At 33.5% G+C, this 22,558-nt stretch overlaps 1 protein-coding gene across 1 annotated transcript in view; it reads left to right on the forward strand.

Annotated features, from left to right (window-relative positions):
* The window catches only part of LOC129216425 (uncharacterized), a 111,439-nt gene that overhangs the window by 20,369 nt on the left and 68,512 nt on the right, over positions 1–22,558 (forward strand). Inside the window, exons 5-6 of the mRNA XM_054850639.1 lie at positions 2,202–2,485; positions 3,015–3,359. Of these exons, the coding sequence (XP_054706614.1) occupies positions 2,202–2,485; positions 3,015–3,359 (629 nt within the window). The remainder of the gene's footprint in view (positions 1–2,201; positions 2,486–3,014; positions 3,360–22,558) is intronic.

Genomic DNA, 22,558 nt, shown 5'->3' on the forward strand with positions numbered 1-22,558 from the left:
CCACGATTAAACTTTTTTTAGAGTCGGAAACAGGATAAATTCTTTACGGCCGAAACATGCACAATTAAACAGAAATTCACTAAATTAAATCAAACAATAGAAACTACGTATGGAGGTTTCTGCGCTGATTGCAAGATTCTGAATGACAACTGATAAGTAAATGCAAAAATCCATTCCTACACACATCCATCCTCTTTTCAGGCGTTAAATATATGCTGGCGCCAATGGTCAGACAGTGCTTACAAGATTTTTTTTCTTCCTCCTGAAAACGGCAATAAAATAAAAGATATAATTTTTTTCTCTTCTGGGATTTTTTTCATCCGAACAGATTTGATTGAGCTGTAAATCATACATTCCTTATTTTCTGGGAACGACTTTTTTTGATTCGACGTGCCATATGCTTGGTTCGGTATTACACAACATAGGTATTCTGAAAGATATTTCTGAATTGTGCACCGATTTATTTTAATCAATATAGTTTTTGAAAGGTCAAGAATTTTCCATTACCAGGTATCCGAATACCGGTTGCTCCCCTTTCGCTCCCCAGAAATTTATCGCTCTCTAGAAGAGTTCGATCGCCCCTTTGGGGGCGATCGCCCCTAGGTTGGGAATCACTGCTGTAGTCGAATGATATTAAAACTTTGTGGCGCAACAGCCCATGGAGGATTGCAATAGTGTACTCCCTCTTAAGCATATCGTTTCAAATTATTTATTTTTATAGCGCTTTCATTTTACATTCAATAGCAAGTAGTTATGTTTGGTTAAAATTGCTTTAAAGTATTGTAATATTTTTTTTCCAAACCGTAGTCGAATAATATTAAAACTTAGTGACGCAACAGCCCATGGAGGACAAAGCCTACTGCGTCCATCTCAGTTTGCGAGACCGAGGGCTTTGGGATGCTACTGCAAATGGTCCGGTCAGGTAGTCAGCCGAACGCGGAACCCCGAGTGTTGAGTTCCCCGACACTCTAGGAACGCGTTTTATCGCCCCACTGAAGAAATGAAAGGCTAAGTCGACCGTACCCAACCTGGGAATGGAGCCCGGGTCTGCGGCGTGAAAGCGCGATGCCACTGGGCTCGCCGAATTATATTACTAACATTTAAATAATTTTAACTGTCTTGGTATAATAAAAGGGTTATGTTTGTTCAAATTAAATATTTTTTTTTTTTACTTTTTGCACTTGCATGTGGTTCTTTTTCGCTTAACAAATAAACCCTAGAATTACCACGATGTGAAAACAAGGTTTAACATGGTTTTACATATTCTAGGCGCATTAGTGAGTAAAAAAGCAAGTATTATAGAAAAACGTGAAGAAAATCAACTTAAACAGTTCGAAATTTGCTTTGAAACTTGAAAAAGACATCTTTTGAATTTCTACTTTTTCAAAAATTGATTATTGAGTCTTTAAATAAAAATTTAAGTTCGATTTACTCTAAGCTTTAGTTGTACATTTAGCTAAAAGATATGTCTTTCCCATTAATTTTTGAGTTTAAAAATCTATTAAGTTATTTTTGGAAAAATATGTATGAAGAATACCAAAAGAAAAAAAGTAAATGTATGTGTTATAGAAATCTCATAAACCTCAAAAGCATTTATGCGATAAAAAGAACTTAGTTTAACTCTAAAAAATGTATTTTCGAATCGTGTAATATAACAGTTTACCAAGAACGGGTTAAAATATCTGCCCTGGTTACCAATTTCTGGAAAAAAAATGTAAACCTGCAATTTAACTGTATAGTTTTTTTAGTGGTTATTTGAGTTGCAGATAAATATTTATGATTTTTTCAAAGTTACTAAAATCAGCGTTCAAAATCATCCATATCAGGGTAAAACGGCTTAAGTTTAAAATTCAAACTTCATATTTCAAAAAATTAGTAGAAAAATTTGAGAGAAAAGTCACATATTCCTAAGAAAAAATCATATTTACATTTGACTTAAATTTTTTAGTTAAAAATTAGTTGAATATTTTACTTTTTTCTCTATTCATAAATATTTAAGAAAAAAATGAAATTTTAGAGCTGTAAAAGTTTGAATTTTAAGCTATCCCATTTTTTCCGGGCGCAAAAGCACGAGTAGAGCTACAAACACGAATTAAATTAGAAGAATACTTGATATTTTATTTACGATTTTTTGAAATAAAATGTGTTTTGTATTTTATTAAATAAAAATCAACAATAAGCTTCTTTTTTATCGATGACAGCGACTTCTGTTTCAGAGATAACATTCAGAATTTGAATGTGAGGCTTGGTGAATGGGATACTCAGACAAGCAGTGCAGACTTCCCACACGAAGATTATGCAGTGTCACAAATAATCATCCATCCTGAGTACAAACCTCGCAAGTTTTACAATGACATTGCTATCTTGAAGCTGGAAAAACCTGTTGAGTTTAAACCTCACATTGACACAGCATGTTTGCCAAAATCAACTGATATTTTCGAGGGACAGAAATGTATTGTCACTGGTTGGGGTAAAGACGCTTTTGGTATGTATGGTTGGAAATGTCTGCATGAATTAAAATAGATAAACATTAACCATCCAAGGTGAAACTTTAAAATAAATGAGAAAAAATATTTCTCTTTCTTTTTTCTACTTTTTTGATGTTGATTAATTAGTGTGAACTAAAAAACGTTTCAATATTTCATATAATTCAAAATAAATAAATAAATAAATAAAAATACAGAGTAAATTTTTTGTTTTTTCTAAGATATACCACCTTTTGGGGCACTTTGGAACAGTTAAAAACAGATGCAAAAAGTTGAATAATTAATTTATAATATGCATAGAATCGTTTGTTCGAGAAAGTTTTTTTTTTTTTTAACTTTCACAAGGTGTTGAAAATAAAGTATAAGTATTTACTGGGTACAGGTAAAACTATTTGGATTAGCATCAAAAAAAAAAATAGTTGTGTTAGCAATTTTTCACAAATTTATGCATTTCGACAGTAATATTTTCTTTTAAAAAGGCATATGTTTGATATTTTGTGTTTGTCAGCTTGTTTTTTTCTTTTCTAGTCGATGGTGCGTATTCACCAGTCATGAAGAAAGTAGTACTACCAGTAGTTGGGCATGATGACTGCGAGGATCAACTAAGAACTACCAAACTTGGACGAAAGTTTGAGTTGCACCACGGTTTCATTTGCGCTGGTGGCAAGGAAGATGAAGACTCTTGCACTGGTGATGGCGGAGGTCCGTTGGTCTGCTTCGATCCTGATACGTACTCGTACATCCTGACGGGTCTTGTGTCCTGGGGAGTCGAATGTGGTAAACCTGGTGTTCCTGGAGTGTACGTTGATGTACAAAGGTACCTTGATTGGATATCATCTATTACTGCAAAACCTCTGCCGGAATATTGGGCACAATATAACATCTGAAACTTCTGAGCAATTTTTCTGACTTATTTAATAAATTAAATCTGGTTGAGTTTTGTGAAGAAACGTGCTTCCAGTTCATGAGTTTAGTTTGAAAATATTCTTCCTCCAGCATAAAAGAAGATATGATGCTTAGAATTTTGTTGAACTAGTAAGAAATGACACGGTCACTCCTTATTACCTAACTATCCAATGTATCCACTTTGAAATCATAAACTGAAGGACATTATAAAAAATCAGACAAATTTGAAAACATGTAATTTATTTTCTACACACTCCCGAAAATTTCGCTTAAAAATACAAATTTGTTATCCCCTTTTTCTTATTAGTGTAATCCATTTTTTGCAAAGCTCTTATATGTAAAAAAATAAACAAAAATACCATTTTTTATGAATCTATTTTTTTATGCGCGTCTTTGATTTTTAGAAATTCTAATGCCTCAGCTTAAAACATTCATTTCGAAATGTTGCACGTTCTTACTCATTAATGGATATTGATCTCATTCTCTGTAATAGATTTGAAAACTCTTTAGATTTTTTTTTACTCATTGTCATAAATCCAGACCCTTCAGACATAGATTCGAAAAAGTTGTAATGGCTTTATTGTTATTGTGCATCGGTGTGAGATAAAGGAAGATGACATTAACTTAAATCTATAATATTTATCCAAATAAAAAACGAGATAAAAATAACGGTAGCAATAAAGCATGTATTTCAACTCCACTTCTCCTTGCACTAGCTTGAGAGAGATGCAAGTAAAGTGAGTAAATTTGAAAAACGTGTAAGGGACGAATCATCGGTGGATACGAGGCTGTTTCTGGTGTCCGCTATCTGTGGCGTCACGTCAGTATCCCTTCGTTCTGTCGGCACATGTTTTTTTTTCAGCCAAATTTTGAGAAGATAACTATTATTTCGACATACTATCAGCTCGGCCGCATGAAATTTCAGAAATTTTGTTCCATGACCTGAAGGAAAAGTGGAATCGGACAAAGATAACAACAACCAACAAAACCAAAAAACTAAGTCTTCCAGATTTGTTCTTATTGACTACATTTTTTCATATGTTGTCAGAACTAGCTAATGCTTATCCATGTCCTTAATCAATTCTCACCCATATTTAATTTCAATTGATGCAGTGAAAAGCAAAGGGACGTAAGTGCCAAATTAAAAAAATTGAAGATAACCAGTACACATGGTAGGTGAACCTCTTCTATGACTTGGGGCAAGATACAGTACTAGTAGCCCTGATTGGTGCTGCTATACAGTTTGATTTAGAAAAACTTTTCAATGAAAGTCCAGCTAGAGCCGCAACATTAAACGCGTTTTACTCAAAACTTGAAAATGTCTACTTTCATCCCATTGCTTCTCGCTGCTTCAATTGGTGTTATAAATGCTATAGTCTTACCATGACGCCGATGATTCACATATAAGGCAGTGAGAAACAAAGGGATGCAAGTCTACCTTTTAAAGTTTTGAGTGAAACCTTAGGTAGGTTTTCAATGGTTTTTTTTCTATATTATGCTGTTCAGCAGCACCTACTAGGGTCACTAAAACCATCTCTAGCCCCAAAATAGATGAGAGCCTCGCCAACCATTTAAGCTAGTTAGCTTCTAAATTTGAATATTGGCACTTACATTAATTTTTTTAGGCGTCTCATATTAGCTACCCTCGGCCATATAGCTACCCTCGGCCAATCTTCAGAGCACCAGCAGCTATGTCGGCCTCCGCCTGCCTATAAAACTTACAAATGGATGCCTCACTTGCCAAATCGATTAACTCCATAAAACAAAAAAGTCGAGGAAAGTAATGAAAAAGATAGTGTTATCCATAGGAGTGAATGGGCCCTCGTGTTACACTTTCTGCCATCACATGATCAGAAATGTACTGAACCAAAATTTTAATATAAACTCACATGCTAAGCATTGATAAAGCACTATTAAAGCAGAGATGAGGATTTTATTTTTAAAGTGGAGTTAATCGATTTGGCAATTGAGGCATTCAAATATTGATTTATTTCAGAGAACCAAAGTTCTTTTGTATCAAACCCAGATGAATTGAGTCTTGATTCAGACGTATTGCTAATGAATAACTAGGTATTGTGCATTCTCATTGTAGTTACATGGACAGGCTAGGTCCTCCAGAAGTCTAGCTGTCAATCATCTTGGGGAGTCCCGTGGTATCTGTCATCACGACACTCATGACCGTTTATCGATATAATTTGTTGTTCCAATTTTTGAAATCTTGTTTATTTGCGCTTTTAAAGTTTCTTTTTTAATCTTTGCCACTTTTCGAACGATAAGAATGAAATTGGAATTTGCGATGGAAGTAATACAGCGGAAACGTAGTTTGTGATTACATAAATAATTTAGGCTCTCACTGTCGCTTTTTGATCCTCTCAGGGGAAAAAAGAGTTCTTTTAGGTCTTTTAAAAGACAATTTCCTATCATTTACCATTTGCCCAAAAGCATTTTTTTCGTATGAGGTTGCACTCCAGCACATAAGATCTCCATAGATTTGAACTTTGACTATTATACGGACGCGTCCAATAAAGAGATTTCTAAACACTATATCAAAGATCGTCTTTCACTAGCCTGCGTAAATCGTAAGAAGTACGGAGTCATATTGAGTAGAGTCGTTGTGTAGACTGCACTGTTAAAAATTCAGGAAACTTGTATGGAAAATATTACTGTTAAATGGAGTGTTTACAGTGCAGAAAAAAATACAGTTAATTGTACCGAAAGAAAAAACGATTGCAGCTCCAATTGATACACCACGTGACTTACAGTGCGAAGCAGATAACACTATATTTCCCCTCACTTGATGTGTCACAACTCGTATGGCGGGCATCAAAGCCGAACATGAATGTCCCGAGATCGAATCTGCGCCTTGCATTTCATGGTTTTTAACTCTCGTTTATTCTACCGTAAAATTTTACAGTAAAATAGGATTTTACTGAAAAAGTTACTGGCAACATGGTTTTTTTACCGTAAAATTTCAGGATTTTTTTTAACAGTGTGGTCGTTTTTCCAGTGTTGAGATCAGTATCTCACTCCACTTGGCAAATCAGGCAACACAGATTTCCTTAATATAACTTCAAAAAATTTTTGTACACAGTTGATAAGTTATATGACAGCAAAATATTTTAATTTTTCAGCTTTTGAAAGTATTCGCTTCGTTATTCATTATATTACGTAAAACACGTACACGGAAGTCAAGCAGTGTCCACATCATCCATTATTCTTCAAATTGCTCAATTATTATTTCTTGAATTTAAAAATTGTTACTGTTGTAATAGAATCAAACTTTGGCGAGTTTTAAAATACATCAAATTAAGAGTTAAATGCAAATTGCTTTCATTTTCTAAGAAGAATGCTTAACTAAACTTTATTTCAGTGTTGAGGCAAATTTTATAAATTTATTCATAAATCTCCAATTTTCTTGAGTACATATTTTTCTAAGTCTTAAATTTTTATTTTATACTTCTCATAAAAAGCCGTCAAAACATGCTGTTAATTTTAAGTAGCAAAAAATATAAATTCGACTTCTTTTACTAGTTCTCAAATTGAAATTTATTTATATATATAGCATTTTACTATTCATATAGTATATCTATAGTTTCATTGCTTTGAGTTCGGAACATTAATGTATGATCGTGTACTTGATAGGTCAATTGAAACAATTTCCAATGTTTCAATTTTCTTACACTGAGTTATAAATTCAAAATATGATCTTTACCTTTCAGATTATCTCGGTTATTTCCAAAATATTCTGAAATTGTTTTTAATACAAAATCTTGACTGTTTGACATTAAAGCCAGTGCGATGCGAAAAATACAGGGAATAAATAAAATTTAATTAAAATTTCTCTAGATTTGGAAATTTTTAAGTTTTTTTAAAAACTATTTGTGAAATCTTTGAAATAAAAATCACATCTTAATGACTGTTAATAAGCCGAAAGGAATTTAAAAATACTTTCTATTTCCAAAATTTTAATAATGTTGCTTTTTTGAGAATTTCTCAACTCGTAATTTAAAAATACAAAAATGATTCTTCAGAGAATCTTTTATACGAAAACTTTTTACAACATTTTTCTTATTGTTTATAAATATTAAAAGAACTTTTGAAAGCAATAAATTGAAGCCATGAATAATTAATCAGAGAATAAAATAGGAACAGCTAAGAAAATGCTTCCCCATAAAAGGGATCGTTGTCAATGGCAAAAAAAGTATCAGCAAGAAGTAGATTGAATTTTAATGCTATGCCAATCATTCGTACCACCTCTGATTTGCTGCTTTCATAACAAAAGAAAAACTCTTTGATGCAAGAGATAAAAAGAGAAGTTGTTCGCGTTTGCCTGCGGATTAAGAGTAATTACTGAAAAATTTCGTCAGCGAAGAGGGAGTTCTGATTACAACAAGGGAAAAGAAAAAAGAGTTGTCCAAAGAGAAATGTGATGAATTTTAGTTTTCTGTATTAATGAAGAAAAATGTTGGTTCCTAGAAAAACGTTCGAACAGAAATGAAAAGGAAAGAGATGTTGAGCAAGAACTTTGAAATTATTTCTTAAAACTTTTGTTTTCCTTTTGTTGCTTTTATTTTTCAGATATTATCTCTTTGATAAGTATCGGAATAAAAAGAGTTAAATAATGTTGAGACTTTCAAAGGACAAATAAGATGTAAAGAAAAAATTATAATGGTTTTGAATAGACGAGTTTTTAGACTAATTATCCATTTTGCTCACTTTTATGCAAATAGTTTTGAAATTAAAATATTTAATGTCTTTAATTTTAGAAAATCGGGACAAGAAAAAGCGATTTTTTCTGTTTTGTAAGTCAAACTTATTTGCAAAATGTCCGCAAATACAGTATATTCAGGTTACATTCTCGTTTATTGATCATTAACTCAGCATAAAGTTATAGTTATGCAATCAGAGTTCAATATCTGAAATGATAGAAAGTAAAAATATAAGGGCACACAACTTTTTTTTGCATTGAATTTTGCAAAACATTTACTGTTTTGCTTAAAAATTTCAGTTAGTTACCCGTGTCAAAATTGATTTATTGTCAGCAGGTGGTTATTTGTCACATATTTTACCTAAATGCAATGTTTTATAGTCATTTGTCGATGGCAAATATTAACTTTTTAAAAATCTGAAAAAGTTTCATCTGAATCAAATACATAGAGGCGCACAGCTTTAAACAGGAATTTCTCATTTTGAACTCAGCTGCAGATACCCATTTTGTGCTTAGCACGGCAGAATAAGTTCATGCAGTAGTAAGCGTTAAGTGATTTAACTCTTTTTAATTAAACAATCTCTGATTTTAAAACATTAAAGTTCAAATGTCTTAGAGAGAAAAAACACATTAACTTTAGTACGCAGCGCACAGAAGTAAGCCAACTAAAATTTTCTTTTAGAGTTGACTGGTGAAAAAAATAGGCACTGAATTTCATCTTATAACTTGTTGTTTACGATGAAAATGTTTTATACTCATTCTATAGGAAACTTCTTGCATATAATCAAGAAGAATTGCATTTAGCAATAAGTTTCCGTTTGGTTAAAAATATTATTCAAGCAATATCTCTTTACATACCGTACAAATCTACAAAACTGTGCAGTCCAGTAATACAGTCAACGCGACCTCCCACTACGTTTACATCCATTAGAACGTCCGAACCTAACTTTTTATTCCAATACAACGTCTAAAATTAAGAAATTTCAATTCAGATCTCATATTTTATAGACTCGATTTGAAAACAAATATTCAACAATTTCATGTCCCTAAAGGCGAAATATTCCCTCTGAAAGGAATTATTTGCTGATAAAAAAAATCAGTGAGTTGATGAGAATTATTCACAAGCTATGCAGATTACGTAATATTTTTATTAGAAAAAGTCAAAAAATCTGAAAGGCTTCTACAAGAATCCTCATATGTATCATAGCGAATTCACTGATCGAGTAACGCTCCTGACGTCACCAAAATGAAACTCACGCCACGGCATGATAATTTGAAGATATTCTTTGGTACTGTTTGACATGGTGCGGAAATGATTTATTAGGACAAGGCTGAACTGGATCCGGTAAATTAGCTGTTTTAGTACTGGTAAGACTCATTTTAGGAGCATAAAGAAACGAAAAGGTAGTCAGCAATGAACGCTATCACTGGAGTTGAGGGTTCATCCACTTCAGTTAGGGTTAATACTTCAACTATCAAAATATCACCAAACAGGAAATTATGTCGTTTCAATGTAGAAGCAATTTTCACCCATCATACAATGACGGGCGATTTTCTATTATAAAATAAGAATGGAAAATTATTTATTATTATTATTATTATTATTATTATCATTTTCTTTTATTTTATTTATTTATTTATTTATTATTATTTTTTTTTTTTTTTTTTTTTTGAATATCAAACGAAGCAGGTGAAAACCGCATTCTCTAAGTTATAGTCCAGGATCTGCAGCACTTCTGTAGGAAAGTTCGAGTAGGGAGAGTTTCTTTTCAAAAATGTTTAGTAGGTGTCCTAGAAAGTATTTTGAACTCCGGGTGGACATCCGCCACCTGGTCACTTCTTCTGCTATGACGTCATCAAAGATGGCGGCCGCTCGCTCTCGTAAATGCTTAGTACTTCGATAGGAAGATTGACTACGGAGAATTTTTATCCAGAAATGTTTAGTAGATGTCCTAAAAAGTATTTAGAGCATATGTGGACCTCTGCCATTTCGTATATTTTTCAGCTATGACGTCATCAAAGATGGCGGGCACGCGCTTTCGTCGCCATATAAGCCCAAATTTATTTTAATGCTTAACCAACAAAAATGAAAATTTGGCCAGTAAGTTACAAATAGTGTTTTTAAGGCGAAAAGCAATGTATTTTCACTACTGCTATAACTTTAATAACTTTTTTTTGTTGCACTTAATAAAATTATATTTAAAAGGGGTTGTTACAAGTTGGTTGCAAACCAGTACTATTACACTTACAGAAAGAGCAACAGGTTACTCCATTTGCTCTACAAGTACAGGAAAAGTTGCCACATTTCAAGCAATTACATGCTTCAATAAAATCAGTTGGAAATCTCTGTAAGTTCTTTTCTGGCATCAAATCATCATCTACCACTGCAAAACCAAATTCACAAGGATCTAAGTCATCGCCATCAGTAACATCGTCAGTACAATGTCGTTGTAGGTATGTGTAAAAATATGATCTAAATAAGTGGCCCTTAGCACTTCCGCTAGTAGGCGGCAAGTTATCAGTGTCAATATTTTTCGCATGATGATACAGTCATAACCTAAGTTCATCTAAAGATTTACACAACGGCCCTTTTCGCAGTACTTGCACTAAGTATTCTTCTGCAGATTTAAGGCTTTGCGCTATATAAATCCAGTCAGGTGATACGCCAAAACTCTTCAAATACTCTACAGATGCACAATGAAGAGCAGATTTTTTGGTACCAAATTTATTTGTATAATCTGATCCAGATAGTGCGTGGATGGCAAAAAGCAACGAACATAAGTTTTCACCTATTTTTCGGTGAATATCATTAACAGATAAGAATCGTGTAGAATCATCAACTCCAGTACGCACCCAAAGTTCCTGAACACCAAATCGTTGAAGAGTAAGATAGTGAAACAAAGCTAACACCATTATATCAGTGTCGGCACTAACAATAACGATTTTAGGGAACCCACACAGGGATGCATGTTTTGAATGAATCAACATTCTGAAGTCAGCTTCCTCTACTATCAGACAGTTTAATCCTGGGTGATTTATCTGTTTTCCACTTTGCACAGATGTACAGTTAAATATTACATCATCCTCTTCATCACCATGAAAAGCACTAAAAGTGTGGTTGATATTATGTGGTGTTTGGGTCAAAGAAGCTGCCACTGTATCAGCAATGAACTTTTGCAACATCAGTTTGTTTCTTGAAGATCCTCAAAAGCTGCTAAGTTGGACAGGCAATGGAATATCTTCTGAGATTTTGACCACATCTATAACGGTGCTGCTATGTATCCTTTCTGACTTTTTAGGAGAAAATTTGCGATAACTGTCAATCTACTCTTCCACAGTTCTTGGTGATGCTCCCGATGTATGACGAAAAGGCTGAAACAGCTCCACCAAAGGTTTTATTTTCATTTGTCATAACCTTCCGTACAGAGTTCATGACGTCGACTATAAAAAAGGTTTTATCGTCAGACTTGAACTAGGTATCATCACTGGTGCTACCATAAGATGTTTCCAGCTCTTCTAACAATGCACTTTTTTGTGGTTTTACCATTAGCCCTTGGTCATTGAACAATGAACAGTTTTCAGATAGCTCATAACGAAAGAGCTCTTGCATGTCATACGAACGAGCCTGAGCTATTTGTATCATTCGGTGAGATGACTTGTTCGATATCCTTTTAGTAACTTTCCTTCTAGCAGCTATACTTTGCGCTTTGGTGCAATGAAATGGTGGCAACAGGGCTTTATGGATGGTGCTTGATATTCTTATTGTTTTGTCCTCGTATCGTGTTTTCCGCAATGTACAATGCATCTCTTCGCCGGTCTTAAATAATTTTAATATTTTTTCCTTTGTATCTTGGGAAGCCAGTGTTTTTGTTAGCAGATTGTGCAATGGATTAGGAAGCATATGCATATCAAATGGATTACCTTTGTGTAATATATATTTAAACATTGAGACAACCTTTGAATCTATGTTCTGAGTTTGTTTCTTCGAAAATTCATGGTGAATGTTCAAACCTTCGACAAAAGCAACAGAGTCTGTTACCTATCGAAATAGATTTGATATCATCAAACGTTCATGATGCGTTATTTCGTATTCTGCTACAAAATCTTTCTGTTTAGTTCGCCCTAAGATATCAGATGAGCTTTTTTGGGATCTATTAATGGTTTGTTCTAATGCCATAACCACAGCAACAGCTGTAAATTAATGATCATATCGTTTCACAACATATTTCCCCTTCATGGACATTTCATGCGCCTCTGGGGCTGTCTTGGTTAGTCTCCTCATGTCTTCTAAATACAGAGAAGACCATCGCTGATAGTTGACACAGTCAAATACGGCAAATACTGGTTGAAGTTAATGCACTGTATCTAAATGTAATTCCCAAAGATCTTGTCTATCTGAACGAATCAAAGTTCTGAAAAGTTGGACAAGTTTCCAAAAATTGTCCCAGTACAAAAATTGCTCTGTCATTTACCTTCCTCGCCTAACAAACCTCTCAATGTCCGAGAAGAGTTTTTCCACATTACCATCCACATCTATATGACCTGATTTTTTTTCCCATGCCAGAGAAATATTCTGCTGAATCTTCTGTAAGTTTTCAAACTCTGTAGTGTAGGACTCAATTAAACTTTCCTGCACATTCGACTGAGCAGTAATGATGCCGTCATCTTCATCTTTTGATGTTTCCTTCTCATTTTGAAGCTGTAAAAGAGGTTTCTTATGACAGTACTGCTTATAGCAAGCATTATTCTTATGGTAGAACAACTTCCTCATTTAACGCGTTCAAACGCTTAGCAACTACGTCATTTCGCAATTTTGCTGTGGCCCTAATTTTTTCACGACCGTTTTCTGTACTTTAACTTTCTTGTCGCTTATATTACATATAATGCAAGTCTTTTCAACTGGTTTAAGGTCTCTTATGGTGTCTTTTGACACTCTCGACAATTTAATAATATCGATATCTCAATTTTATTTCGGTAAATCTCGAACAAAAGAATCATTCAGATTGACAGCGTTTCATCATCTCAAAAAACCACCCTCTGTCGCACTCATAACACGTCATATAATTCAATGGCTGCCAACTTACTACTTCGAAGAATAACAACGCGCTCGAATGTTATGTCTGCGCCGCTATAGTGGCGTGCCTAAATGGACCGACTAACAAACATTCTGATTGATTTGTCACATCAGGTGAAAATAGCAAAAAAACATTTTTTTACGTAAATAGTTTTGAGTTTAATTTTATAAAGTTATTCAACAATCGACAGTTGAAAAAAAAAATTTAAAGAATGAATTTAAAAAAAGGAAAATAAATAAAAAACAATAAAATAAATTGTTTTCAAACTATTTTTTCGGGAAATCTTTAACACTGTAGCTTAAAAGTAAACTAGTTAATATAAATTAGTATAACAATGTGCAAGAATCACGCAAAAAAGTCAAGTATTAAAATAAATATAAGCATTTATGTGATCGAGAGGCCGCCATCTTTGATGACGTCATAACAGGAGAAGTGACCAGGTGGCGAATGTCCACCCGAGTCCAAAATACTTTCTAAGACACCTACTAAGCATTTTTGAAAAAAAATTCTCCCTACTCAAACTTTCCTACAGAAGTACTGTCAGATCCAGGACTAGTTATATGAATAACCAATTTTTGTCTTTATTTCAGTGTCTTTTGTCGTTAAAATGCATTTTTTTTTTCAGTTGTGTGTAATTTATGTCAGTATTTACTATTTTGTACCCGCATTATTTGTTATATTCAGCTTCTTGATTTTCTTTTAAAATGTTTCAATCTTGTCAAATATCTTCAGGTATTTAGCAGTAAATTACTTCCCCAAAGCCAGGGCTAATGCAGAACTACTTGCCATGTACCAGACAGCCAGGTTATCACAGCTAGAGACTTCAGTTTCGTTCTTATTTGAACTCTTCAGTCTAGCATAGTGAGTGCCAACACAAACTGGTAGATAAACTAAATTCATCTTCAAGCATCTTAAATATGGCTAAAGACAAGCAATACCCTCTACTTTTGCATTAAAACGACTACTCGCTACAGCATCTGATATTTTCAGAACGATAAGGGTCTTTGTAACAAACTTCGACTGTATAATTTTAAAGTTGAGGTTTGAAAAACATTCTTCACTGCTGATTTGACAATCAAACCTTCCATTCATCATCATGATATTCTTTGCATCATAAAATAATTTTTAAAAACTACGTGGTGTTGCTAAAGATAAATTTGAACATTTTTAAACATTTTGATTATTTTTTTCAAAATACACTACTTTTATTAAAATAATTTATTTTGCACCACATTTCTCTCATCGTTCAAACTTACCTTAAGTCAAGAGTGGATCCGACATCTGTTGGGGGGGGGGGATTATCGGCTTATGATCATAAGTGTAATAAAACTCACAAGTGGGAGTTTTTGGGAGAATTTACATACATCTTCAAATAGTAGATCTGTGTTATCTTTGGTTTCTTAAAAGAACGTTATGATCCCTCTCTGAAACCGCACTTGCGTTAAGTAGAAGGTTACTTATTAACTAGGTGAATAAGTGGTTTAAAATGGATTTCATAATTTTCATTTCAAAGTTTTTGGATAGCTAAATAATGCTTCAGAAATTTTGCTTGCAGTTTTATAAAAAAAAAAATGCGTAATGTCATTAAAATATGTGTCGAACAGTGGAACTTAGGGAATTTGATGATTGAAGTTACAATGATTGAGTGTAGAGCATCACTTTAAGAAAACTCCCGATGGCCACACTTTGTTTCTAGGCAACGTTCTAATATTTCACTGATTTCTATCAGTTTCCTTTACAAATCAATTTTTTTGCGAAAAGTTTCCAGAATCACTACAAATTTTCGAATACTGGCAGAATGTGCTGCAACTGGTGACAATCCCTTAACTTCAAGGGGTGCCCAACGCAATTTTTCAGCAGGATAACGCGACACCACACAATGCTCACCTCCCCCTACACGCTCTGCAAGGTGTACAGATGCTTTCATGGCCACCGTACTCTCCTGGTCTGTCACCATTCGACCACGTGTGGGATGTGATTGAAAGCCGTTTGCAAACTTTGTCCCTGTCTCGTTCACAGGATGAACTTTGGAAAATAATTGACAGGAAATGGAGAGCCATCCCTCAGGACACCATCCGCACTCTTATTTACTCTTAACCTAGACGTCTTTCTTCGTGCATCGCCGTATGCGGTGGTCCTACATCAAGCCGTTCTCGTTCTGTAATCTGAATATCGGTTCGAAATAAAGATCACTTATTGTTCCTTACTGTCTCTGTCTTTTTCGCCAAATTTCATCCCTTCTGTGTCATTCCTTCTTGGTGTTGCATTTTCAATGGCGAACAGTGTAATTTTGTGTCTCATAAAACTTCTCACAAACAAAACGGCATCGTGTCTTTTACTTAATAGATATTCCATAACTTTTTTAATTAAACATCTTAAGAGATGCAAAAAAAAAAAAAAAAACAGATTTTGAACAACGGGAATAGGCCCCTAGAATTTTGAGGAATAAGCCCGGGAATTTTGGGGAATAATCCCAGAACTTTGGGGAATAATCTCAGAACTTTGGGGAACATTGGTAATTTTGGAAGTGAACAAACTTTATGTTTTCCCATGCTGATTCTCGGCTTAAAAAGCGATTATGTAAGCTTTTTCAGATGAAATCATTACTAAAAGGTCTTCTATTTTCTGAATGTAAAGCTAACTAGTACTTAAAACTGATATCGAATCGAAACTTTAAAAAAATGCATGTTGAATAAGTTTCTTTTTCTTTCTTTTTTTTTGGAAAGAAATTCAAATGGTTGATATTTAAAAATAACTACGTAAGCAACCCTAGCTCAAGGGATATGCATTATAAATGATATGCCTTGGCTCAATGCTACTATTGAAAAATGCTAAATGTACAACTAAATCATTGAAATGTAACTACAGATTAGTTCATAAAAGTATTAAACATTCAAACCAATGGGATAAATATTTAAATCCCGATTAATAAATTTTAAAATTTATCACCCGAGAAAATTTTCTCGGGTGACTTTTCATCCAGAAGCTCACACTTCTTTGCATTGAAAAAGGTGTTCCTTGTAACACCGAAACACGTGTCTGCAATATTTTGCAATTTTTGTGCTTTTTAACGTTAGATTACTGATTATTTGAATAAGTACATTAGTATTATTAAACATTTTTTTTTCTTTTTTGTTTGCTGAATACTTTTTCTAACAAACAATATTTACCACAGGTACTCAGATTTGAAATTGAATAGTAGGGCTCCAACTCGAAATCCAACTCGGAGGGGAATTGAATCTTGAATGTAACTCCCTCAGGGAAGTGTTGTCAACGATGGAAAATTAATCAGTTGTAATCAACTTTTCGGTTATAAAAAAGTACAAAAATATTTTAATGGTAAGACTAAAATTTTGCCATTGAGTGAAATTTGCTATTCTCAAATTTACATATTTTTAGGCCTAGTGAAGTCTGTAATGGAATACATTTTGAGAATGCCAGCAACATCAAGAATAAAGTAATATTAGCATTTGCATCAGCAGTAACTAAGGCTCAAGAATGCTGTTTTTAAAACATCGTTTTGAAAAATGATGCAAAAACAAAAAAGAAAAAAACATTTCTTGTTTCTGATGAATATTTAATAGGCTATTCAATTAAAGTGACATATCTTCACGTATTTCATTCCATTTCTAAAAATCATTTATTCTTCTTTGACATTTTAAGTCTCCAACGTCAAAAAGAAAGAATGAAACATTCTACATTTAATGATTTCATATTTTTCTTGGGCAAAGAAACCACATATCATTGCTTTTGAGACTTGACAGTTAAAAGTTCAAATGCAAACTTCTGCAGCAATTATCTTAAACCCTTAGGCAAATAACGGGGGTGTTTTTTTTTTTAACTCTTGAGTGAAAAGCTTTACGTTTCTAAATGAAATGCAAAAAAATAACGATTCGGAAACTCTCCGGTTTGGAGCCATATTGCTTCTTTTCTTACGCACGGCAAATAATCGAGTCATGTGCACATTTGCTGAAGAAAGCGCAATCTGTTTATAATGAGGAACTAAAAGTTTTTTCAACTTAACTACAGCTTCAATTCCTAGGTTTTAATAGTGTAGTTTGCTTTCAACTGGTTGCGTATTATAACACAGAGCAGTAGTCATTTTGAATCCAGTGTGTTTGGGAATGACTTCAAATGAATTTGGTACGCGAAGTTCAAATAAACATTAATTTTTTCCGCAGAGTTCAATTTGTAAAACATTTTAGTGGCTTATACGTTACACTTGTTTAGGTTAAATCCATAGCAACAGTTTAAAAAAAAAGGCATGGAAACGTTGTTATCATTTCATTAAACAAATATCATAAACAACGATACAACTCGTTACATATTCTTTGAAGCTAAAATCTGTACGCTAAGATACGTCAAGTTAAGGCTCTTATGATTGTTGTAACCAAACTTGCCAGATATCTACTCCATCTGGTGAATTTTTCTGGAAGTAACTGGACTAAAGACTGACAATATAGCAAATATAATGGAAACAAACCTCGTTTCAGTAGCCTAAGGAGCGTCGACAACTGATGTGACTTTTTGAGATTAAAGTAGTTCATTAAATGCTGACGGTTTGGGATAATTGGGGAAAAGAAGCGTGACATTCGCACGTTTTTTGAATAAATATTTGCTTTTGAAATATAGAGAGACATATGACAACTGGATGCGAGAGAGTAAGGTGAGGTTTACATATTACTATTTGTAGCATATGGGGACGGAGATGGGACAATTGTGTTGAAGAAATGTGACATAACTTATGCTCAGCCCCTAAACATGCTTCAGAAGTGCACAAAATGGAGTTAAACTGCATATATTGAGGGTAGCAGCATATTAAATAATCATTGATCTTTGATAATGAAGCTGATACAGAAATATTTATTCCATATTTTGATTCAGCCCTCCAAACAAAGATAAAATTCGTTCTATAACTCTGGGTTCCAAGCAAAACCATGTATTTGGGGGCATCGCGAAACTTTATTCTATATCTATTCTTTGTTTTAACGTATAATTGCTCATGTAATCGCTACTACAAAAATACCGTTTCCCCTGAATCAACGAAAGAAAATTGAAATTGATTTTAAAAGCCATGTTGAACTAAATACAAAAAAATTATTTGCAAATAAAAAAAAGGTTAGCAACAGTTAAAATTTAAAATCATTGATCCATCATTAAAATCGCGTAAAAGGATTTCTCAAAACAATCGTAAGTGAAACCATTTAATGTGCTTGCTCTTTCAAGCTGTTCATTCAATAAAGCTGCATAACTTGCGAAAACGATGACAAAAATCATTCTCCCGTGGAGCAAATGACATCAAAATTGGATCAGTGTCAGTTTCTGTATAGGTTCAGGTTTATTACAAATTCCATCTGAATCATAGAACTATTTCTTGAGATATAGCAGTCACATCACGAAAGTACGTTAGATTACACCATCCCTCTTAGAGATATAGGCTCCAAAATGGATTTAGTTTTTGTAGGTGTACCTTTAGACCAATTTTTGTTTAAGACTCCCTGCAGCAGTACCGTCTTTTTAGCATGAAGCATCGTGATTTTCATATCGCGTAGGATAAGTCTTGGGCTCTTTTCATGAACCAGACCGGCAGTCAAACCCGGTTCAGGACTGCATAGAGCAAACCACTGGACTATATGGTTAACCAGTGGATGGATAACAACTAGATGACCGAAACATTAGTTTTCAGGAGCTAGCTGTACACCTAAAATAAGAAATAACAACGTCAAAAAGCCCAAATTGTAGATTACTGCAGGCTCAGGTTTCAACGTTACCAGGAACACCTTTTTCAATGCAAAAGAAATGAGCTTATGGATGAAAAGACATCCGACAAAAGCCAAGAGTCAGATAAGCAAACAGCTTAAAAGATAAAAATAGTGAATTAACCAAACACCTATAAAGAACCAATAGACATGCAAACAAAGGGCAAGAGCTTTTTCTCTGCTATTTCTAATTGACGTTTGGTTAATCCGCTATTTTCATCTTTTAAGATGTTTGTTTATCCGAATGTCTTTTCATCCATAAATTCATTTCTTCTAAATTGAAAAAAGCATTTCTTGTAACGCCGAAACACGTGTCTACATGTCTGCTGTAATATGCAATTTTTAGCTATTTGATGCTGTTATTTCTTACTTTACTTTTCAGCACAATTTATTTATTTTAGTTGTACACCAACTGATACTTTGAGACTGCACTGTTTCATTCGCGTGGTATATCGTTTAAATACAAGAGAAACAGTAAACACGAAAGGGTATGGAGTCGGAGGGAAATAATCGACTCAAACTTCGACTACTTTACCCTAAAATCAATCCAACTCCAATTCAGCAGCCCTGGCTGAAATGTCTCTCGGAGGGAAAATGACCGATTCTGACTTTCGGAATTTTAAAACTTCCAACACTGACTCCTTTGCCTCAAAATCAGCCTGACTCCACCTCACTGTAAAAAAAAAGTGACTGGTTACCAGTATTAATGGCTGTAACGTTACACGAATTCTGAAGTGTGTAGCATCATTGTTTTCAAAACTCAGATTGTCGGAGGAACCTTGCACTATAGTTTCAGTAGAATTCAAAGCGCGAGCGTAACATCAGAATCGGTGTAGAGCAGCTAAACCCTTATAAAGCCTTGGTTTCCTAGGAGCGAACACGCCTAGCGTCGGCATCGCTCCTCGCCGAGACGAAATCTTGATTCTTCTGCGCATGCGCGCCCGAGCTAAATCGACGTCGTGAATGGCCACGCTGGAATCCTTTTCACTTTGATTTCAGCTTTAAAGTGAGCAGCGACGTCGAAGATTGGCGATTCGCTTCTAGGAAACCAAGGCTTAAACGAAACGAAAACCGTCCTTGGGAGCCGAGCGGTTAAACGCTTTTGCTTTACGGCCCGTCTCGTCTGTGAAATTTAAGTTGTGGGTCCGAGCATCACTCAGGTCATTTCTTCTCTTAAGGCAACAAAAATGTCTTGTTTGTACACATTAAAAGAAATATTGTGCATTAAAATATTTGGTGTGTATTGATTGTTAAAAAATCATAAACTTGATAAATCGTTCAAGCAAGTCAAATGAAAACTGAATTTTTGCTTTCCAGCAGCATCTCTAAAGGCATACAGAAAATTCTAGTGTAACCGTACTCAGAAATTAGTGAGACGTTACGCTATAGTTACATTACCATGGTGTAACCTTCCACAAGCTATGTATAACTTTACACCAGTTACATCAGTTAAGTTACTACATAGTAGTGGAGGCAGTTAAGCTGCCGCCTATTTTATGGAGTAAGGATACACAAAAATTTTTAGACTTCTGACTACTCATCCCATAGTGCACAAAATAATTTCCCTTCCAAGGACGTAATTTTTACTCCACCTCTCCCTTTTCAATCTTTCCAAAATAGCCAAATGACAACTGTGCTGCACTCGATGTTTTAAATTAAAAATGTAACGTTTTCCCTTTATGATGAATGACACATTAGTTATAACTTTCTATTTATAATTATGAAAAACATTACATTTTATATTCAGCAGATGATTCATTCTTAATAACCCAATGAGTGATTGTCATTAAAAAGAAAAGTAAAACCTTCTTGTAAAGCTAATCGGAAATCTTTCCTCCTAACAATTTTTTGACACAATTGACACGCGATTGCAGAGAAACGCGAAACTTCCTCTACTGCTGCTGCTAGTATATCCTGTTTCGATTCGAAACTATTCATTTATGAAAATAAAAGCAGTTTAGAAATGCTGTTGTTGCAAAAATATTGTGTTCTTGAGGTAAGATCTCGTGAAGAACATAATTATCTGTTTCATTGAATTAAAGTATAGCTAAGGAATTTTATTAGGTAAGAAGTTTTCTACCTTATATTTTTATCACTGATTGAAAAAAAAATGCTGAAACTGAAAGTTTAATCAACAATGCAACTAAATTTTCGTTTAACTGAAACCAAATTGTATCTACCTACGAGCTGTTTAATTCTAATGCTCGAACAGTAATACGTTTTATTTTTCTCATGCATTGTTTTTTTTTTTTTTTTTTTTTTTTGAGTAAGAAGAAAATTAGCTTACATAAGTATTGCGCGTGGAGTAAAAACACGTTTCTGTATAAAATGTGTTTATTTTTCAAGAAAGTTTTTTTTTTTTTTTTTTTCAAAAAGACGAACATTAATGTAACGAATATTGTATAACATGTGTAATGTATGGGAATGTGGGTCAAAGTGCAATCCTTAAGATTACTTACCTTTTTAAAATCAATGGGATTTTTTTTAATTACATAACGTAAAGAAAGAACTACGAATTTTGTAATAAAATTCGTATCCAAATATTGTTTTTATTTTTGGCAGTAAACTTGTACTTTTAATACAAAATGGGAAAATTTCACTTTTTTCTTCATGGAGCAAAGTAAAATCAAACTAATACACTTTTCTTATGAAATTTTCATTGCAAAAAATACTTTTGAACAAATGATTAAGTAAATTTTAGAATGAATAAATAAATGAATAGATAACGAAACAATAAATAAATGAGAAAATTAATTAATTAAAAAATGAATACGTAAGTAATGTAATAGATATTCGAATGAATAAACGAAATGAACTATTTCAGATTTCCCCATCCAATTTGGCCTAGGTGCACTGACTAATTGTACAAAACATTAAAAATAAAAATCAGCTTAATATAAATTCAATAAATACGGAACTAAATATTAGTAAGGGTTAATTAACTTTTAAAATGCTAACAACAAGAACTTTACTACGATAAAATAACAAAAATAAGTTTTGACCAATAGCAATATATTTTAATGTGAGTATCAATTTTTAAAAATTTCCTGTATTATCATACTTTGATCCGTAGAAGCAACTTTTTGCTGACTAGAATAGCTTTCATATGTTACTGCATTAATAAAACATCACCACATATGTGGATCTGAAAACAGAGTAGATATTTCACTATTTCACTTTGAACCACTTTTCACTTTGTACCGCGACTTTCTTTCGTCCACCATTCGCCTGTAACAAAAAAACAAAAATTGTGGGGAAATTTTTCGTTCAAGCTTACAAGAAGAAAAAAAAAATTTCAAAGGTGATTTTTTTTCACAGTTTAAAATAAAATTAGTTTTACATTGGTTTAATTTCTGGGTAACAGACGTATCGTTTTTGCACAAAAATCCTATTAAAGGCTTTAAAAATGTTACATTTTTGTTTCACTGCATTAACTTCATGAAGAACATGTATATTTATGCAATGCAATACAATTTAGAATATTTCTGCTAACAATATTTAAATTATTTATTTTGCTCAGTAACGGACGCATCTCATAAGATACGTCCGTTACTGGACTAAAAATGTAATTTAACTAATGTTTCTGAAAATTCATTTAACCATTCATCTATATATTTATTCATT

Source organism: Uloborus diversus, chromosome 2 (assembly GCF_026930045.1).
Source record: "Uloborus diversus isolate 005 chromosome 2, Udiv.v.3.1, whole genome shotgun sequence".
NCBI lineage: Eukaryota > Metazoa > Arthropoda > Arachnida > Araneae > Uloboridae > Uloborus > Uloborus diversus.